The sequence below is a fragment of the Tasmannia lanceolata genome, unplaced genomic scaffold, assembly GCF_043159265.1.
Source record: "Tasmannia lanceolata isolate RefF3 unplaced genomic scaffold, GAP_Taslan_0.1 ptg000008l, whole genome shotgun sequence".
In the NCBI taxonomy this organism is placed as follows: Eukaryota; Viridiplantae; Streptophyta; class Magnoliopsida; order Canellales; family Winteraceae; genus Tasmannia; species Tasmannia lanceolata.
The window spans coordinates 463,796-485,978 of record NW_027518685.1 but is presented as its reverse complement, the minus strand read 5'-3'; the positions used below and the strand labels follow the sequence as shown (position 1 = coordinate 485,978).

Sequence of the window (22,183 nt, the reverse complement as noted above, 5' to 3'; positions counted from 1 at the left end):
CAAATAACATACACCACGGCACCTCGTTCTAAATAACATACTAAAGTTGCACTCCATATACTCTTTGACACCTTAGTCTCTTTTCTTAGTCTATGCTCAATTACTCTCTCCCAAAGCTTCATGGTGTGACTCATTAGCTTAATTTCTCGATAATTGGTGCAACTTTGGATATCTCCTTTATTCTTATAAATAGGTACTAATGTACTCTTCCTCCACTCATCAGGCATCTTCTTAGACTTCATGGTACTAGACATAACTTTCAAGCTGATTGGAAAAAATTCCGTGATAAGACCATGAACAACGTCCAAGATCAATCTAAGATTGATGCAAATCACTTGCTGTTGACTGGTGCTGGTTGTCTGGATGAGATCTTAAGAGCATTTTCAACAACTTCACTGTTGAAAACCAGGCCAAAATTCAATCACAAATGCCCCAAAAATGAGCTCCTATCTCGAGTCACATGTTCCCAGTGGTTAGGTGGTTTCACCTCTTATCTTCTCTAACTCAACGATAATTTCGGGGGCGTCCAAATTTATGCGTGGAAGAACTTGGTGCTAGACGATCGATCCGAGATCGTGGCCCTTTCTTCTCGCACGATCCTCTGCTGAACGGTGGGGGTTTGTTGCCGGCTATTGAGGGTCAGTTCCGGCGACGAGGTATGGATTTTGCAGGCCAAAGTCTCCCCTGGAGTGTTCTCACTGCCTGCACCAGCGACCCATTTTGGTATGGCTCGTCTTCATCTCAGAGCACAAAATAACATTGGAGTGCCCTGGAACCTCTTCCCAGCTATTGGAGATATCAACTTGCAGAACATATTATATCTAACGTCCATGTGTTTTCACCCTTGGACTCCAAGAAGGGGGCATGACTCTATTCTGCAAGAATCACTCTTAGAAGGGGAAGAGGAAGTACTAGGGGATTTTAAGAGGGGTCCGTCTCTTCCTCGTTTTCTCGCCTGCCCTTTTCTCAATCTTATACTTCACAGGGTAGTCACTGTGGTGCAGTGATGGAAGTTGGCTTCCAGCTGGTTCTCATAGATGATATCTGAATGGATCAAAAGCGATTGGATGGAGGTTGAAGACAACCGAGTCAAATGGCGAGTTGAATCGGCAATAAGGTCAAAAATCCCATTTTTTTTTTATCGAATGGGGTATGGATTCTTCCTGCCATCTACAGTAACTATTTCTAGGTATCACATGCAGAGTTGCGGTTGGCATAAAACATGCTGACAAAACCGACACACATGATTCCATCCAGCGGCTGCGGGGTTTTCTTGTTTGGAATCCGGTTAGGGAAAACTGCAATATGATTTGCCAAAAAATCCGTCAATTCCGATATCACGCCAGAGAATAAAACTCTCAAATTGAAGATGAAATCGAGCCAGCCAAGAAAAGTTTCATTCCTGTCCCAATCTCATCGAAAAATTCTGATATTTCGCTCTGATACCATCCTGGGTGCTCCGGCGATCACGAACCCGTAAATAACTTTGGGTGACTGGATCAAGCCCACATATGAACAAAGGGGAATAGAAGAGTGCTAGGGTTTTCCTCTGAGGCATCCAAAAGAACAGGGTTAATGATGGATGGGAATGAGTGGGTAGAAGTACAAGTGGACCCTACATGTTCAGTGATCCAAACCACAACTACCAGGCATTGCTATGGATGAGTCGTGCATTAAAATCCACCCCCACTGGACGATTCCAACTCTCCAGTGGCGCCTGGTTTGATCAGTGAATGACATCTAAAGCTAATACAAAAACTGAGAAACTCCTATTGCATTTATTGTCTGAGGAATACCAATAGGTTAATGTTACAGGAAAACTGCATGGGGCTAAACAAATTCATGACAAAAATGCATTATACATTTGAAGCAGATTATCAAAACTAGCCACCTCATCAACTTACAACTCTATGTGAAAAGCCCTAGTACATGAAAGCAAATAATAGATGGGGAAGTGGTGGTATGGTGTCCGTTAGTACGTGCAATCACAGAGGAAAAGCCTCACACTGGAATCATGATGCTGGAATGCAAAAAGAGGAGCTGAGAGTCGGGGGCAAGACGCAAACAAGATGGGGCCCAGCAGGGTTGCAGCTTATGTTGGCACTTCCCACATCAGGGAGACTGAGCTGGGGAGGACGGACGTATCCAGCTACTAGCGGCACACATGAAATTGAGATCACTACCCTTGAGCCTGCTATTTTCAAGATTTAACCACTTGTTCCCCATTTGCACCCAAAGAAATTAAAAAAAAAAAAACTGGAGAAAATAATAAATGAGCACATGAAAGTATCTGCAAACCTTGCTTTTTGGGCAGTGATGCATGTCCACACTTCCTCCCAGCAATCATCCAATTTTCAGAATTTGCATTTATTTCATATAGTACCTCATCCTGTTGCACAAGAAATACCCCACGTACCTTTGATTTTCAAGCATTTGTTTATTCAGAAGAAAACCACATACCTCTAGAACTTCACTTCGTTTTTTTAAGACCTACTTAGGAACCCCACATAGTATTTTCACCAAGCAAACCGATGCTATTTTTGGTGTGTGTGTGTGTGTGTGTGTGTGTGTGTGTGTGTGTGATGAAAAATTATAAAACTTAACGAGCTTTAACTTAGGCTAAAGAATTAATAATATACACATACAGCCGCTAAAAGAAAAAAATTATAATACTTAACTAGATTCAACTTGGAAGAAAGAATTAATAATATATTGATATACATCTAAAAGACTCCACTGAAAAGTAAAAATAATGTTAGCTAGCCATTAACAAGTAAAAACCATTAAAAAAAGAAGAAGCCATTAACAAGTAAAAATAATGATAGCTAGCTAATTAGATGAGTGCAATATATTGAAACATAATAGTTAATTCAACAGACATAAATGCAATAATCTGGTATGATGATTGGTATTGAACATGGCACATTGGGCCATACAAGCAACCAAGAAGACAGGTAGACATTTTAAATAATTTTGAATTGAAAATGACAGGCTAGTTTTCTTTGCAAAAGCTATGAATTAAACAACTTAAATTGCAGTTAAAAGAATCGGAACAGATGCAACCGGATCGAGAAAAAAACTTAGAACCGTTGATCAGGGTTTTAGCAATTTGACTGACAATTGAAAACCACCGAGATGACTATATCAATGGTAATTCTGTTTTCTTGAGACCTTAAAAGCTTGACCAATTACTCGAAACTTCAAAAATCAGGCCAAAGTATTTACTTTTCAAACGTAAAAAGTGGGAAAAAGAAGAGAGAAATGATTTAGTATTTTTGACTTCAACTTGGGTTCACTTTGAGATCAAGTTCCAAGTTGTTGAAACTTTTATGAATCCACAGGCTGGCAGGGTTATCGCCTTATTTCACAGCGCAGTGATTATTTTCAGTAAATAAATTAAAGTTTCATTAGGGAAAGTCTAGATCCATAAACGGTCATTGTCAAAGTCATGGAAACCTTGGTCAATTTGGGAAAAAAAGAAGCAAATTACTCATTCACATACTCTGAAATATCAGTACTTTTCACAACTTACCTGTTTAGAGGAAGGAAGATTCTCCTCAAAATCCTTCAATCTTTCGATTCTCCATCTCATGCTAACCAGTTGCCCAACTCTAAGGCCATCTGTGGGGAAAGGAAGGAAACCAACTGCCCACAATGGGTCAAGCACAGGCCTTTGCAAAACAAGTGCACTCTTGAAGAGCAATGCTCTTGTATCACTAAGGGTTTCGGATCCGAGTGGCGTCACTGAAACAGGTGTATGTGCTCCAACAGTTCTATCACCAGAGATCCCATATCTAACATTTAATACACTGTCTGATTTCAGTAACTCAGCCTCATCTGAAATATGGTGCGCAAAAGAAAACAGTTAAAGATGGACAGTAAATCAGAGAGGAATATAAACAGGTGAAAAGGTAAGCAAAAGTTTTGCTGCATGCCATTTAGAAACACTCTGAAATATGAAAACATGCTTCCTAGAAAAGGAAGAATTTGTTCCCAATAGATTAATAAGTCTGATCAACTACAAGAGCTTTGACAAAAACACATGTCCATGCTCTGCATAAAATAACAAAACTACAAAACCAAAGAACTATTTGAAATTTTAATTTAGGTGGATGAGGATAAAGGCAGTGGATGTTAGGCCCAAGAAACTTTGATTTCCTAAAGAGATATAGGGCCCTTAATACTATAAATATAATGATATAGCTCTAAATAGGGGATAGCGGTAGAGATTTTTACCTTGTTTTAACTTTGAACTCTACAATTATGTTTAGAACCTCAGAACTCAGCCAACTTCCATGGTTTGGCCAGTCTCAAGTGCGGAGTCCTAAAGTTCAAATGACTTAAAAAATTTTCCTTTTGACTAAGATAGTTCTCTGATTTTATTCACTAACTAACATGGCCCATCTTGATCAGAACTCTGAAGGTTGAGTTCATGTTTGAGGCATTGCTCTTAAGACCTTATGTGGATACAGCACAATGGCCACTCGGTCAAGATCTCCAACAAACCAATGTTACCATTGCAAACTAAATGGAGCTGCTTATAGGCCTAAGATTTATAAATTTGGAACAATATTCAAGAAAAAGGAATACAGAGATGGTGACACAGATCTTACAAATCACTAGAAATTTGCATAGGCTGTTGATACCAATAAGAAAACACGGTCATCACACCAGATATAACTTCTATTCATGGATATACATGCAACTAGATTGAACGGAAATTTTGATATTTGCGGAGAAAGGCACCATCTTGAATGGAAATTTTGATATTTGTAGGGACTAAAAGAGGGTCATCACACCAGATATAACTTCTACTCATGGATATACATGCAACCAGATTGAACAGAAATTTTGATATTTGCGGAGAAAGGCACCATCTTGAACGGAATTTATTGATATTTGTAGGGACTAAAACAGGGTCATCACACCCGATATAACTTCTACTCATGAATATACATGCAACCAGATTGAACAGAAATTTTGATATCTGCGGAGACCATCTTGAACGGAAATTTTGATATTTGTAGGGACTTAGATGCATGCTTTTAGCATGGGTGAAGCAATGCGAATGAGGTCATTGATTCCCTTGTGATAGAGGGAGTTGATAAATATGCTTTTGTTCTTGGGAAAGTTCTTCCCACTTTGAAATTGCCATTCTCTTTCTACCACACAAAGTGTTATTTCCTTAAAAAAACATCTGCAGTTTTATAAAATGATAGAGTAGTAGCATGTTTAAGGAAAACAGGGCCAATTTCATAGCATTCATTTCCTTTTTCTACACGCAGTTCATTTCCAAGTAAAAAAGAAGAAGCAATTTCATGATTATTACTTCTAAATAACTTAGTTGTGTTGAGCAAATAAAAATAACATGTATATCATTCAAAAAAATAAAAATAACATGTAATGTTTTACCTCCAGTGGCCATGTCACCCAAGCTAATGCCGAAAAGGATTCCTGCTCTACATAATGAAGAGATCACAAGTGGGAAGAAATTTGAAGACGGTCTCCCATCTCCGTTTCCTATATGCACAAACCCAGCTTGAAGATCCAACCAGGCATCATAGATGGTCAATGTAGCTTTCACTTGTGAGTGTAGTATCACCTTCAGCACGACATAGAACAGAAGGGTACTTCAGACACCAAAACAAGCATTGATGTTTAATCCCACTTACAAAGATAAAGATTACATTTTTCAAAACCTGCAATTTGGCCACACAACTCAGAGACACCTATACAAGGATATTAGGGGAAAATCTTTATTCCTTTCTTGTCTTTTATTATCATTAAAACATTCATATGATACTTGCATGATGCTAATCTCTATGTATGTGTGTGTAGCGAGACCCTTCTATAAATCAATGAAAAACTCTCCGGTGCACAGAAATAAAATAATAATCATAAATTTCAAATTTAGATCATATGCCGTATCTAAGTAAGGGGGTAACCGGTCTGGATTGTCTATTCCTTACATGAGGAAGGAATAGAAAGGAGGAAGGTCCGACTACTATAAATGACAAAAAGGACCATAAGATATGAAGTTGTTCAAAGAGAAAACAACACGGAAACGTAAAATAACTTGCATAAATTTTAAATTTTTGTAATGGATAGAAATCCAATCTACAGACCCCTTTTACAGACCATATGCTTTCCCTTTTTATGACTCCAAAACATTCCCAAAGTAAGGACTTCTAATCCTAGAAAATTTCCAACTTTGAAACACTCTAAAAACAATCCCAAATAAGATAGAATTCTATGAGAAGGAGAAAAAAATTTAGCCCAAGTGTCCTCCAAAAAGTATCCTAAACTCAACTCAACTCAACTCAATTAAGCCTTCATCCCAAAGTAGTTGGGGTCTCCAAAAAGTATCCTAAATTGTTTTAAATTATAAACTAGACCTAATTCAACTTTTCAACTTCAACCTCCTCTGTTAAAAATAGAAACTCCATATGCCTCAAACAAACACACCTCCCTAAACATGGACTTTCTAAAACCCAACAAAAATATTCCAATAATTCAAGTAAAATCATAAAAAATTTCTTCGAAGGTCATCCTTCTCCAATTTTCGGTTTAAAGACATCGATTTGAGTTGAATCAATTCCCTCCTAGTTAAAAAAAAAAAATCAACTATGGAAAATTGATAAACACACTTGAATGTCTTCAAGTATTGAACAAAGATATTGTGGAGATCCCTTCCACCGAATGGGGTATTTAGAGTAAAGCTTCATACCTTTTTTTGCACAAATCCTTCATACATATTATTGAAATCGAATGAACCTGCAAATCCTTCATATTATCATAGTGAGCAATGAGTTTAGTAGCCTCATCTGATTTGAGAAATCCACTCAAAAGCTTTGATTCTTTTAACACTAAATTATTGGAAATCGAATGAACCTGCAAAATTAATAATGATACTCCATTGATATAGTCTTCATCCATTTTCACAGATCCATCAATGTCTTCATCATAACTTCGCTATTTGAGATTTTCTAGTAGAGTCCCTGACTCTAACATTCATTGAATTAGACTCTCTTTAAAACTCGGAGCCATTTTCCTCTTCTAGATATTCATTGTAGCCCAGATCACTAATTCCTTCTGACAATTATTTATAAATTTCTTCATTTTCGGCAGCATGTTGGATGGAGTCAAACTCTTCTTCATCGCAGTATTTATCCTCCATTTCAGCATGTTGAGTTTGGTTCCTCAAAACTCGTCCATACTGGTTCCCACCAAATTGAAACTCATCTCCACCTCCCACTTGGGTTAAAGCTTGAGTTCCAACTTGGACATCTTGTAGTTGATGGATAAATGTCTACCTTCACTAGCGTGGATCTAACAAATGACTCACAAGATTTGAATCTCACACATAAATCAATCCATCTGCGTTTCCAAAGTATCTACTTATCTTGTCAGTGTATTAACAAAATCAATCCAAAACAAAACCAAGCACATAACCTCAATAAATACTGTTGGAATAAGTATAGTTAATAGGGTTATTGTGGTGATTGTATCTTTCCTCTGATTATATAAATACTTTAGTGAGGGGGAGTTTTGCCCTAACTCACTATTCTTCTTCTCCCAAGTATCTCACGTAACATGGTATCAGAGCCCTCGGATTTCCGATCCCTAGGGAAATCGCCAGCCTCCATCTTCTCCACCTCCTTCAACCTCTTGCACCCAAAGCAAGAATCATACCACTAGACCAAACACCCTTTACAACCAGAGCCAAATCCATCCTCTCCATCTCCTCCTCCCTCTTACGGCACCCCCAACTCATCAGCCGTAACCCATCTTATGGCACCCATACCGTAATCCCTTTCCCCTTCCCTTACGGATCCACTACCTGTTATCCGTAACCCACGCCCGTATTCCCCTATCCCACCAGTAACCCACGCCATATTCCCCTAGCCGTAAACCCTACCCTCTCCCCCGATACCCTTCCCCTCTCCCGTACAATACCTCTCCACCACTCTCGTACAGCCTCTCTTCTCCTCTTACCCCCTTCCTATTTGCAACCTTCCATGCTTCCTCTCTCTTCTCCCCATCTCTTCTTAACCCTAGTTCCCTCTTTCTTATTCTTTTCACACTCATGGGCTAATTGATTTCCGTTCCTTTTGATATTTTCATCGCGACTTTGCCCTGTATTCTCCATGGCTTCCTCTCTACCCTTGTCGCTGTTCCGCGGAGTCGCGATATGAGCCATTGCTTTGACTAGTTGGTCTTTTCATCGCTTCTTTAAATCCCTGTGTGGCCGGTTGTTGATGGTATATCTCCTCCTTCGTCTTTGTTGTTATTATGGAGCCACCTGTCATTGTGGATTCCTCTCAAGGCATGGCCACTGAGGTCCGTGCCCCTCCACATCCTTCGGCTACCTCTTCTTCTCCTCCTAGCTTGGCACCTGTGGAGGGATCTTACCCACAGCTGACCACTGCCAAGCTTGATATAACCAACTACTTAGCTTGGAAAGTTGCGGTTGAAACATATCTTCTTCGACGGGGCAAAGTCGGTTTCCTTCGTCAGGATCCCCCCCACTCAAGGATCCTACATATACTCGCTAGGAACATAATGACGCATTGATTCAGCTCTCCTTTGGCAGAGCATGACCCCTGTCATTTCCTCTACCACCATTCTCCTACCGACAAGGAAGGAGATATGGGATCACATTGCCTTCATGTATTCTGGGGTTGAGAACCTCACCCGTATTTGCAACACGTACTCTGAGTGGATGAATCTGCGACATGGTGATGTCTCTTGAGACTCACTATGGCCAGTTTGTCTCTTTGTGTCAGAAGCTTAACGTATTCATGCCTCTTACCTCTGGATGTTACCGTCCTCCGCCGACAGCGGGAACAGATTCGAGTGGTGCACTATCTTGAGAGCCTGGGCCCTGAGTTCACTCATTTGCGTCGTCAGATTCTTGGTTCAGGCAACATTCCGTCGCTCAGAGAGGCCTACTCACGTCACGTGCACAACAGTGTCTAGGCGAGACTCCGTCACGGCCTCCTGTTGAAAGCTCTGTTCTAGCTGTGAATGATGGTTGTTAGGGGTGAGCATTATTCGGTTATAACCGAATAACCGAACCGACCAAATTAACCGAACCGAACCGATTTGGTCGGTTCGGTTTTTTTCCATTTCGGTTAGTTTTTTTTGGAAATTCGGTTATTTGGTTTCGGTTATCTAAAAAAAAATTCGGTTAACCGAAATAACTGAAATTATGATAAAAACCATTTTTTTCCAAAAAAAAGTGCTATATGTGCACTCCGTAGGATCATCAAAACCGTCCATTTGATTGATCACAACTTAATTAAGTTGTGTTCAAAAAATCATTTCGATCGGATGATCCTAGCCCTCTGATCCAAACCAGGATTTTGCTTTTTTTCCCTCTTTTTCTCCCACAATTTGGTTATAACCGAATTTTTTTTCGGTTCGGTATGTAAAAATTTCGGTTCGGTTTCGGTTGCTGAAATTTTGGTTATTTCGGTTCGGTTATAACCGAATAACCACCCCTAATGGTTGTAGTCGCCCTGTCAGGGGCAGTGGTCCTTTCCACGAGCTCGTGGCCGTGGTGGTGGGCGTGTTGGTGGTGGACGTGGTCGTCCTTATTGTACCCACTGTCCACGCAATGGTCACCGGATTGAGACTTGCTACACGCTTCATCCTGAGCTTCGTCTGCCTCGCTCAGCACATCTCACGACAGCTAGCCCATCCGACACTGTTGCTTCCAGCTCTGTATCTGCACCTGTTGATGATTCCTTCAGCTTTACAGATTATGAGGAGTTACAGCGCTTCCATCATAGTGCTCACCATCCCACCACATGCTTTGCTCAGCCAGGTAGTTCACCCACGACCTTACTCTCTAGCTCCGGGTCCTGGATTATTGACTCGGGAGCCTCCAAGCACATGACTGGTAACACCTCTCAGCTTTCTTCGTTTCGCTCATTTTCATCTGACCATCATACCATTACTCTAGCTGATGGGTCCACCACTCCCATCACTGGTACTAGTACGGTGTGTCCCTCCCCCAACATTTCGTTATCTTTGGTATTATGTGTTCCTAAATCATCTTTCAGTTTACTTTCTGTTAGTCAAGTCACGAAAAATCTTCAGTTCTCCATCTCATTTTATACCTCTTATTGTTTGTTTCAGGCTTATTTGACTGGGAAGACGATTGGATCGGGACGTGAGGTGGATAGTCTTTACCGTCTTGATTACAGATCTCCTACGGTGCTGCATAGCTCTATGGACGCCTTTCAGTGGCACTGTCATTTAGGCCACCCATATCTTCAGCGGCTCTAGCAGACGTCATTAGTTCCTAGCTCTGTTAATTCATTCCAGTGCGAGTCTTGTGAACTCGGGAAGCATCACCGGGTGTCATTCCCTTCCCGAGTCATTAGTCGAGTTGACAGTCCTTTTCTTTTAGTTCATTCAGATGTATGGGGACTTTCTAGGTTCGCGTGAAATAATGGATTCAAGTATTTTATAGTGTTTATCGATGATTATTCACGTATGACTTAGGTGTATTCGCTGAAAGACTGTTCTCAGGTATTCTCTGCTTTTCAAATCTTTCATGCCGAAATAAAGACTCACTTTAATTGCAATATCAAATGTCTTCGCACTGATAATGCTAGGGAGTTTTTCTCGGTTCTCATGGCTTTCAGGATTATCTTCTTCTCACGGCATACTTCACCAATCCTCTTGTGCCTACATCTCTCAGCAGAATGGTGTGGCCTAGAGGAAATTGCGTTATTTACTCGAGGTTACTCGCACCGTAATGTTTCAGATGAGAGTCCCTAAGTCCTTTTGGGGTGAGGCAATTTTGACTTCCTGCTTTCTTGCCAATCACCTATCATCGTCTGTCCTTCGTGGTGCCTCTCCATTTCAAGTTTTATATCCTCAGCAGGACCCTTTTCCTAACCCCTCGTGTCTTTGGGTGTGTCTGCTTTGTTCATCATTTGGGTCCTAGTACGGACAAACTCGATCCTCGGTTAGAACATTGTGTCTTTCTAGGTTACTCTCGTACTCAACAAGGCTATTGTTGTTATAGTCCCCATCTTCATCGGTGGTTTGTGTCGGCCGATGTTACCTTTTTTGAGTTTGAATCCTTCTTTAGTCCTTCTGTACCTAGTTTCGGCCTTCTGGATCCTGAGGTTTCTATATCGCTTCCTTTGATTCCTAACTCGGTCCCAGTTCAGGAACTTCCAACCATTGAACCTCCTTCTCAACCTGCTGCTATTCCAGGTGACCCTTCTGTCGCACCATCTTCTCCACCACCTGCTAAGAAGCACTACTAAAGGCGTCAGCGCAAAGACGTGCCTCCACCTACTCCACTAGAGACATCGTCTTCACAGGTCGAGATCCCAGTTACATCTACCCAGGTAACTTCTCTACCCTCCTCTGTAGTTACTTCTGACTCGCCTATTGCCTCTCGTACTCGGTCTCACTCCACTGCACATCCTATTTCTAACTTTGTTTCTGTTAACTAACCAACTTCTCCAATAGCTTAAGCTGTTGGAGAAAGGCGTTATTTTATCTTTTATACTTTAACACTCCCCCGCACGTGTGGCCCACTTAGCAAACACATGGCACATGTGGTCCCACTTTGGACTGACCATCGCATGTGGATTTTTGCTATCCGGGAGGTTTGAACTCGAGACCTTTGGCTTTGATACTAGGGCCTTTAAAGACTTGCACGATTGAAGGCTTGCCCTAGCATTCGTGCATGTTGGGGCGCTGCACGGGTTATTCCGCTGCTCAAACATTTGGCCCGTGACAGTTGATATCAGAGCCAAAGGTCTCGAGTTCAAACCTCCCGGATAGCACAAATCCACATGCGATGTCGGCCCAAAGTGGGAGCACATGTGCCATGTGTTTGCCAAGTGGGCCACACGTGCGGGGGAGTTTTAAAGTATAAAAGATAAATAACGCCTTTCTCCAATAGCTTAAGCTAGTAGAGAAGTTGGTAAGTTAACAATCTCTTATGACCGTCTGACTTCTACTTTCAAAAGTTTTGTTTCCTTCTTGTCTTCTGTTGTGTTACCACAGTCGGCTCACCTAGGATGGCGTGTTGCCATGGACCTTGAGATGAGTGCGCTATATTCTAACCATACATGGGATCTGGTTCCTCTTCCATCTGGTGCTAGGCCAGTTGGTTGTCGTTGGGTGCTCTCCATCAAGTATTTGCCGATGGAACTGTTGAGAGGTTGAAGGCACGCCTAGTTGCTAAAGGATATACTCAAACCTTTAGGGTCGATTACAATGAGACCTTTAGCCCACTTCCCAAGATCCCTTCAGTTCGTGTTCTCTCTCTCTTGCAGTCAATAACGGTTGGACTCTTCATCAGTTAGATGTGAAGAATGCTTTTTTACATGGGGACCTCCATGAGGAGGTTTAAATGGAGCAGCCTCCAGGGTATGCTGCTCAAGGGGAGATGTCCTATGTCTGTCGCCTGAAAAAATCTCTGTATGGCTTGAAACAACCTCCACGAGCATGGTTTGGGAGATTCAGTGAGGGCATTACGCGGTTTGGCCTGAGGCAGTGTGCAGTAGATCATTCGGTATTCAGTCATCAATCCTCAGCATGGTGCATTCTATTGATATTGTGTATGTTGACGACATCATCATTACAGGTAGTAATTCAGTGGGAATATAGAGGCTGAAGACTTTACAAAAAGAGTTTACTACAAAAGACTTGGGACGTCTCATATATTTTCTTGGGATAGAGGTAGCATACTCCTCTCGTGGCTTGTCTCTATCACAGATGAAGTATGTTCTGAATCTGTTGGAAGAGATAGGGAATCTTAGAGTAAAACCTGTATCTGTACCTATGGATCCCAACTTAAAACTAGTACCAGAAGAAGGAGATCTGTTGGAAGACCCTGACAGGTATAGAAGACTAGTGGGTAAACTCATACCTTACAATCACTCGTTTTGCTATATCTTATGCTGTAGGAATGATCAGTCAGTACATGAGTTCCCCACGTACCTCACACTGGAGTGCAGTGGTTCAAATCCTGAAATACCTGAAGGGTGCACCTGGAAAGGGCCTACTATTCAAGAGACATGGTCATATGCGAATTGAGGGATTCTCTGATGCTGATTGGGCTGCATCTCCTGCAGATAGGAGATCAACTACTGGGTATTGTACTTTTGTAGGAGGTAACCTAGTATCATGGAAAGGCAAAAAGCAAGATGTCATTGCAAAGTCAATTACTGAGGCAGAATACAGAGGGATGGCATACACGAGTACATAGATTATCTGGTTGAGATCACTTTTATCTGAGATTGGGAGTGTTTCTTTGTCACCCTCACAGTTGTATTGTGACAACAAAGCTGCCATCTACATTCCAACTAATCCAGTCTTCCATGAGCGTACAAAGCACATTGAAGTCGATTGTCACTTCATTCGTCAAAGGATTCAGAAAGCAGAGACATGTACTGTATTCACTCGTTTTGCAGATCAGTTGGCTGATATGTTCACAAAATCATTAAATAAAGCAAAGTTGAGTGATATTTGTAACAAGCTAGGAATGTATAATTTATGTGTTGGAATAAGTATAGTTAATAGGGTTGGTGATTGTATCTTTCCTCTGATTATATAAATACAGAGTTTTGCCCTAACCCACTATTCTTCTTCTCCCACGTATCTCAGATAACAAATACCAAGTAAGATATGGTGTTGTCTCAAGGAGGATACACCAAAGAAAAGGCGAAAAGAACTTGCATAAATTTCAATATTTGTATTGTTAACAAACCTAGTCCAAATTCCAAATACCCCTTATATAGACCATATACATGCCTTTATGGCTCTAAAGCCTTCCCAATTAAGGACACCTAACCCTAGAAGCTTTCCAACTATAAAACACTTATAAAAAAATCCTAAACAAGCTAGAATTATTTGAGAAAAATAATGAAAATTTACAAAGAAAAATAACCTAAATATCCTCTAAAAATATAATTTTTAAACTAAACTGTTTCTTAATATAGAGCAGCCACAGTTCAACCTTCCTACTTCAACCTCAACCTCCCCAATTCAAAATAGAAACTCCAAAAACTTCAAATAATCACATCTCTCAAAATATGGAGTTTATAAAACATTAAAACCCAACAAAATTATTCCAAAATTTCGAATAAAATTACCAAAATTGATTGGACAATATTTCTCCAAAGGTAATCCTTCCCTAGTTTTTTGTGACTAATAAATTACTCTTTTAACTTTAGGATAAAAAGTTGTACTAATTAAGTTACTTTTCAGCTAAGGATAAAATAGTTGTTATAGTAATTAAAAAGTAAAGTTTCTTTCTATGGCTAAACAGCAGAATGAAGTCTGTTAAATTTTTTTTTACTGTTAGGCTAAAACAACTATCCTCAATGGCCCTATCTTATTATACGTGCATATTAGAAAAGAAAAAAAGAATGAAGGGAGAAGAAAGAGGAAGTGACGTTTTAAAAAATAAAGAAAAGAAAGACGAGAAGAAAAAGGAAAAGGAGAAGATAGAGAGAAGATGTGATGGATAGATTCAACACCTCTAGAAGAATGAGTCCCCCTTCCACCCCTATACCCACTCCCTGTGCACTCTTTCTCCCTTGATTCAATTCCTTGAGAAGAAAAAGGAAGAAGTCGAGCAAGGGAAAGACTAGAGAGTCCCTCTTTCTACTTGTTTGCAACTAGGGGGGGAAAACTCAATTTTCATGAAATCTATCTCCGTTTTAGGTCATGGAGCTGCTTGGAGATCCCCTAGTATGGTTTTGGGCCTTTTGACATTGAAATTGGCGAGCCCAATGCACGTCTCAAAATCACTAGGCCCTAAACTGAGTTGCCTCAGCCGAGTTCTGAGTTTAATCAGTAAGGTCGTTAAGTATCCACTAAAACGAAGCCAGGAAAGCCCTATAAGCAAATCCTGCAACCTCTAATGCTTCAGCTCTTTGAACACAAAACATTTATCAATGGACAACAGGGACTTGGCATAAAAAAAGCAACACCCTAGAAGAACAAAATTTCAACAATCTTCGGAGAATATAAAAAACTCAGTGTATGCATTGTGAATCAGCAGAGGAAGTGATAATATAAATACTACTTTGAATTGAAAAAAGAAAGTCCGGAAATGTACAGAAACAACACACACCTGCAAAAGCAAAGTACCATCACTGCATTTATCAGCAACACGTGTGCTCACATGGAAAGGGTCAGTGAAATGCACAGCAACAGTCCTGTACATCAAGCTTTAAAATGGCTCAGAATATCCTGAGAGTCGATAAAGAATGGGAAATGAGTGTGGAACTTGAATTTAAATAAAAAGAAGGAAATGCCTTTCAAATGTCTGGTTGCAGGAAGCTCCGAATTCAAGTTTCAGAGCAATTGTCCTCATTCCATCTACAACACTTTGTCTCTGAGGAAAGACTGAAACATAATTCATCAGCTTTGGCATAAGTGAAAAAGGTCATAAAAGCATGAAGTGACGAAAAGCCGCCACACCTTCAGATGTTCCTCTTGCCAGCCTATTATCAATAGCGCGGACTGGAAACCACAAAACTGAAGTTGCACTGCTTGCCCAATCTGGCAATTCTATTTCACCATTTTTGAGTGGTAATTGCTTAAATTCTCCAGTAACAACAGAAGAAGCATCTTTTTCTCTATCATCTGATTCCCCCCCTCCTGCGTGAGCCTCTGAATAGCTCTCCATCTCAATCATATGAGACTCAATCATCAGGCCCGGACCCGTATCTATATGTAAGATAGCACCTTTCAAGGAGTAGTTAATAGGCCGTACAATTATTCCAACCCACTGAGGTTCATTCATTAGCAGCGCAGATGAAATTGCTGCAGCAAGATCAACTAAAGGTCTTGGCTTGAACACCTGAAAAGAGAAAAAAGGTAATTAGATGCATAACAGAAGAAAATGGTTTTATTCTTTAGCAGTGTCACCCTTCAGTCTACTGAGCTACTTTGTTTATAGAATTACTGCAATGTTAACATAGCAGATGGGAATATTTATAGGAGCAGTAAGAACTAAAAACCCATGAGTTCCTACATTTGCTCAAATCGGAAAACAAAAATTTCAGATGCAGTACCTTCAATACAGGCCTGGTTGGCTTCTCATAACTCATAAAATCATCACTGTCTGGGTCTCCTCCTTTGGAGAAACTATGAGATCTGAATCTTAAGTGCCCAATCTGTCCAGTAAGAACCCCCAAGACGTACGAACCTGGTTTTTGTGGGGGAAGGGAAAGGGTAATAGTGTTCCTACCAGGCTTTAGAATAGGAGCAGTGGAGCATCTTATTGCCTGAAAGTCAGAAGAGATAATTTATTTACTGAAATTATCAGCCACTAGTTGTTACAATGTCATGTATGAGTAATGTGTGTCGCAACAACAGCAAGCATACCTTAACACCTTCATCGGCACTAAATGTTGATATGAGTGTGAGACTAAGTGATTCAAGAGTGATATCGTCAGGAAAACCACTCCAGACTGTGACTGATAGTGTACCAGGGTCCCCATCACATAACTCAAGTGGTTGGCCAAGATTTCCAGAGAACGTTATCAATGATGATACATCTAGGGGAACTGGGTGCTTCATTTCACTATGTGCGATCCTAACAACCTCTGACTGGAAAGCTTGCCGCTCTTTACTCTGGAATAAACCTTTATCTAAAGACATTAATCTAACACAAGATGATAGATACCCAGCTTCATCATTCAGTATCTTCTGGCACTCTGCAAGTTTGGGAAGGACTTCTGCTAATAGCTCCTGCCATCCTTCACCAGCATATAGAGCACACACCTTTTCATATGACTTTGCAGCTAGATCGAAATTCCCATGTCTATAGCAAACAGCCGCAATCTCCCCATCAAGGACAACTCCATGTCTTTTCCACCAAGAACGGTGGTAATTATCAGCAGCACCTTTTGTTAGCTCCAGATATTTTTGCTGAAATGTGACAAGTTAAAAATAATTCATCAGGTATAAATTGAATAGAGAAAAAAATCTGCAAAACTAACTCAAAACCAAAGGATTAATGCACTTTGAAAAACATGGACACTAGAAACTAACACATGATGGTAAAGCCACTTATCCAGTAAAAGTCAATTCCCTAGGCACAGAAGAAATGCAGATATGATTCCAACACCTTCTATCTTATATCCAAGGGTCAATATTTTACCATGCTAGAAGATGAGCAGGACATAGGGCATTCCAAATTTTTGTTCCAAAGACCTAGCAGTGGGAATTGGATTGGACCCCAGTCATCCCAAAGAAGTCAAAGGAGGCCTGGAAGATATCGTTCTGGAGGATGAGAGAAGAAGGCTACACTCAGCTTCCTGCCCAGCAACCTGTTTGAGTTAGAATATTTTGGTCTTCTCCCGGATACTTCTTTTGAATGATTTGATGGTAGGGCCTTTATTTAAATATCAGTTTCACAACTGTTCATGATGCTTTCACCACTCTCATCTCCAAGCCAAGAAATAGAGTCAATATCAGTTGTAAAATTTTGGCAAAATCTGGGGTATTGATCAGGCCCTTTATTTAAATCCAATCAGCTCCATGAGGATATGCAAATTCCAACGGCAATCTGGAAGCCCTAGGGTTCGCCAACTAGCATCAGACTCAAATCCTTCAAAAACAGTGTGTATATATAGAATATCCAAAAGGATATTCAGATAAGGATACTTCTTTCAAATATTTCAATCGTTACAGACTGGATTCTCCAGGTCAGGATGATGGTTTAAAGAGACAGTTGATTCTGGTGATAGAGGCCATACTTGTGGTGAAACATCTTCTATGCCATCTTTCGGTTTATCTAGACGGAGAGGGATGATATTTAAAGAAGTATGTTTTGAAAAAAAAACAGAAGTTAGTGGCTGAAGGCAGACAAAGAAAGACGAAATTTGTGGTGGAATGGAGAAAAAAAATTCCAAGATATTACTCTTAAAAAATGGAAATCTCCCAAATATTTGTCGGCTCAGCTCTTTGTGGGAGGTGACTCTTTTATTGAAAGCTCAATGGATTTAAAGAGGAATCTGAATCCTTTCAGGTTAATGCGTATCATAAATAGATTTTGGATTTGTTTAGTGGCCTAAAATCTCCTCTAGTCATATTTTGTGACAAAATGAGAATCGATATTGCCCAGACAGTTACTAAAGATGTTTTCAAACTTCAAACAAGCTTTAAGTTATATGTACACAACTCAACTCAACTCAACTAAGCCTTTGTCGCAAACTAGTTGGGGTCGTCTAATGAATCCTTTAGAAAATTTTCATGAAGAAGGTGAAAGGATCGACCCGGCTCAAATTGACTAAAAGTCTAATCCTGACACTAGTTGGGTTCGTCTACATGGATCATTTTCTTTCATTCTCTCCTATCCAAGGTCATGATCTCTGTTATGTTCCTAGCCATCGAGTCTTTCCTCACTGTTTCTACCCAAGTTGTTTTCGGTCTGCCCCTAACTCTTATTACTCCATCAACTTAGCACAAATCACTTCTTCTCACTGGAGCATCCAAAGGCCTACGTTGGATATGCCCAAACCATCTTAAGCGGTGCTCTCTCATCTTCTCTTCAATTGGTGCCACCCCAACCTTTTTATGGATGTCTTCATTTTTAATTCTATCTAACCTTGAGTGGCCGCACATCCATCTAAGCATTCGCATTTCCGCTACACTCATCTTATGCACATGCTGCTTCTTGGTGGCCCAATATTCTGAGCCGTATAGCATGGCTGGCCTCACAACTATCTTATAAAACTATCCCTTCAACTTGGCAGGTATTTTACGGTCGCACAGAACTCTTGAAGCATGAATCCACTTCAACCAACCTGCTCTTTTTCTGTGGTTAACATCCTCTTCAATCTCTCTTTCCTCATGTAGGATTGAACCAAGATCGCGAAAGATATCCCTCTTAGGTACCTACTGTCCAGTCATATTTACTACATCCTTGCCCCGCCTCCTTACATTACTAATGTTGCACTCCATATACTCTGTCTTAGTCCTGCTCAGTCTAAAACCTTTGGATTCCAAAGCAGTTCTCGATAACTCTAACTTAGCATTAAATCCTGCTTTGGTTTCTTCAATTAATACTAATAAACAAAAAATAAACACTGAACACACTATACTCAAACTACTGTCTTTGAATACTCTCCCCTTAAGCGCTGGCACATAAATGTCAAACATGTCCATCTTGCTGTGATTCTTTAATAAACAGTTTGTAGGAACAGCTTTTGTGAAAATGTCAACAAGCTCATCCTTTAATCTTATGTAAAGAATAGTAAACTCCACCTTTTCTCACATAAAGTGACAATCAAGCTCTATATGTTTTGTTCTCTCATGGAACATTAGGTTAGAGATGATGTGTATGGCTGCGTGGTTATGATAATAGAGATTCATGAGACTAGCAACTCTTACTCCCATTTCTATGAGGAGTAAAGCTACAAAAGCTCCGAGTCGAATGTGCAATAGCCCTGTATTTAGCCCGAGCACTAGATCTCGCCACCACAGTCTGCTTCTTTCTCTTCCACGTCACTAAGTTTGATGTAGGAAACATATAGAGAACTAACAAGGACCATAGAAGAAATACCTTAAATATAAATATCAGAATGGAAGTAATGGAATTTTGAGTGAATTAGGTTTGGAATAAATGAAGCAAAGCAGAAAACGGGATAGGTGATTAGGGATTCAAAGAAATTGAAAGGAGATTTCAATTGGTGACTAGAACACTGCAGTTAGATCAGAACACTTGTTCTTCTCTAATTGATTGAGGTTTTAATGCAGAAAACCTAAATTAATAGCATCCAAACAGGATAAAAGCCATGAAATAGTGATTTGGGTTTAAGAAACCAAAAAAGAAAAGAAAAAGAATAATAACTTTATTTAGAAGCAAATAATTAGACATACTTCTAGAAGTCACAATAGATCAGTGTTTAAAAACGCGGATGCAGGGAGGAACGCGGCCGAAGAAAATCCTAGTCGACTTGGCAAGACGTGGTCGAGTACTTGGTTTAAGACCACCAATTGGCAACAAAGATGGAAAACTTTGGTTCCATCCAAATAGGGTTGAGTTTAAGAAGTGTGTTGGGTTTAGAGACTCGGGACAATGAACATCATTCTTTAAGAGTTCACATGATAAGTATATGCATTGTTAAATGAGAGGTATCAAACAGTTCAAGCAAGATGAATCGACATTTTGCAGGGATTAATAATAGAAAAAGGAAACATTCAAGAAGCAAGTAAATTTTCAAACCCATAAGTCTCAAGCAAAATGTTCCTATATAGCCAGATATGAAGGAAATTTACCTCGAAGTCCTCAACGGATGATAGTGACTTCCGTAAATCAGAATCTGATATTGTAGTCTGGAGTGCATACTCTGCGGCAACATGGATTTCTGAAAGTCTCATAGGCCGATCAAGTGATAAAGAAGAGTTCTCAAGGTTCCCTGGCCCTGAGTTGATTCGTGACAGAAAGCTCGCTTGTACTTTATTTGATGGAGACATCCTTGGAAATCCATCTAAACCTGAGCTGCCCACATATCATCTGTATAAGGAATCAAGAAAGCAATAGGAAAGATGGATAAAAGATTAATATGATTGAAGAACAGATAGCATTACACCTGGTTTACTGTTTAATTTTTCATTACCATCAGTAGGACTCTGACGGCTATCAAATAATTCAAACACATTTCCAGCAGAAAGAGATGCCCTTCGTCGATTAGCCTCCCGTAAAAGTACAGAAGGCTCTAAAGGTAATGGTTTCCTCTGAATGCTGAAGTGCTTTGTCATTCTGGGACCTGCTTGAAAAATCATCTGCAAATATAGAGAAGTCAAATTCCAAGCAACACTAACATGATTGTCATTAGAAAGAAGAATAGCAACAATTATAGAAGCAACACTAATATGACTGTCATTACAAACAGTAATAGCAGCAGCATGTAGGAGAGACTTATACTGGAAAACAAGACCTTGAAAAGAACCCTGCCTTTCTGGATTCCAAAAGCTAAAAGTGGTGAAATCCCAGAAAAGAGGAGATGCTACTAAATGATATATGTGGAAATTTATATCCTACTTAGCTTTCTGGCCTGAAGTTGCCCAAACTTCCACGTTTTTCAAACAAGGGAACATAGTTACAAAGACCCTTTGACATCACCCTGCTACTCTTGACATATTATAAACAATTTCCACAAGAACCATGAAAGGGTAAACGCAAAAAATGAGCTGCACAATTTTCTATTCTCTTTGTTCTTTCTGAACAGATAAAATATTATCAGAACAAGTGGAAATACAAGCAAGAGAAATACAAAGCCCAAATAAAGGGGACAAAAGAATAAACTAAAGGTTACACACATAATTCCTAGAAACAATTTCACAAGAATGGACAACAAACTTGGCCACACAATCAGCCAAGGTGTTTCCTTCTTAACAAAAAAGAGAAAACTGAAACTTTGGCTGCTCTCACCAATATTTTCATCTTCTTTAACATATTAGAGAAATGCCAAGGCAAGCGAAGAACTTTCTTCAAGGATTTGATGACAAGCAAAGCTCCCCCTTTGACGCTGAGTCAAAGATGAATCAAAGAGAAATCCACCAGATCCATCTCTCCTACCTTGCCATGGCATCACTAATATTTTTGTTACTTCCATAGCCCCTTTCATTTGAAGCAAAAGGAGAGAAGGATTCACACCTCTACTCTACGAGATTGCTGCCATCTTCTCACAAGCATGGGAAGATGCACCATTTGCTATATCATAAGCGAGATAAGATGAACGGACTTTGAGGCAATCTCCAAACAGGAAGATGAAGAAAGGGGATGGCTTTGGCTTGATGTGCCCGAATGAGAAGGAACTACTTCCGGCCAACGACAAAAATCACCTCTCTCCTTTGCTCCGAGCAGAATTAACTCCTTAGGCCAGATGAGTGGTGGGCCTTCATCTTTGTTAAAGTATAAAAGATAAATAACGCCTTTCTCCAACAGCTTAAGCTTGTGGAGAAGTTGGTTGGTTAACATGGTATCAAAGCCAAAGGTCTCGAGTTCAAACCTCCCGGATAGCAAAAATCCACATGCGATGGTCGGCCCAAAGTGGGACCACATGTGCCACGTGTTTGCCAAATGGGCCACACGTGCGGGGGAGTGTTAAAGTATAAAAGATAAATAACGCCTTTCTCCAACAGCTTAAGCTTGTGGAGAAGTTGGTTGGTTAACAATCTT

At 40.1% G+C, this 22,183-nt stretch overlaps 1 protein-coding gene across 3 annotated transcripts in view; it reads right to left on the bottom strand.

Annotated features, from left to right (window-relative positions):
• Positions 1-1,759: 1,759 nt before the first annotated feature.
• The window catches only part of CLUB, a 45,973-nt gene continuing 25,549 nt past the window's right edge, over positions 1,760-22,183 (bottom strand). The window contains exons 11-21 of one of the 3 annotated variants that reach the window (XM_077387123.1): positions 20,592-20,784; positions 20,278-20,495; positions 16,378-16,923; positions 16,065-16,277; positions 15,469-15,850; positions 15,303-15,393; positions 15,119-15,203; positions 5,413-5,602; positions 3,533-3,837; positions 2,299-2,389; positions 1,760-2,194 (exon numbers count right to left, since the gene is read on the bottom strand). In XM_077387123.1, coding sequence (XP_077243238.1) covers positions 2,013-2,194; positions 2,299-2,389; positions 3,533-3,837; positions 5,413-5,602; positions 15,119-15,203; positions 15,303-15,393; positions 15,469-15,850; positions 16,065-16,277; positions 16,378-16,923; positions 20,278-20,495; positions 20,592-20,784 — 2,496 coding nt within the window. In that variant the 3' untranslated portion in view covers positions 1,760-2,012. The remainder of the gene's footprint in view (positions 2,195-2,298; positions 2,390-3,532; positions 3,838-5,412; positions 5,603-15,118; positions 15,204-15,302; positions 15,394-15,468; positions 15,851-16,064; positions 16,278-16,377; positions 16,924-20,277; positions 20,496-20,591; positions 20,785-22,183) is intronic. The other 2 variants (XM_077387124.1, XM_077387125.1) reach the window with 2 other exon arrangements.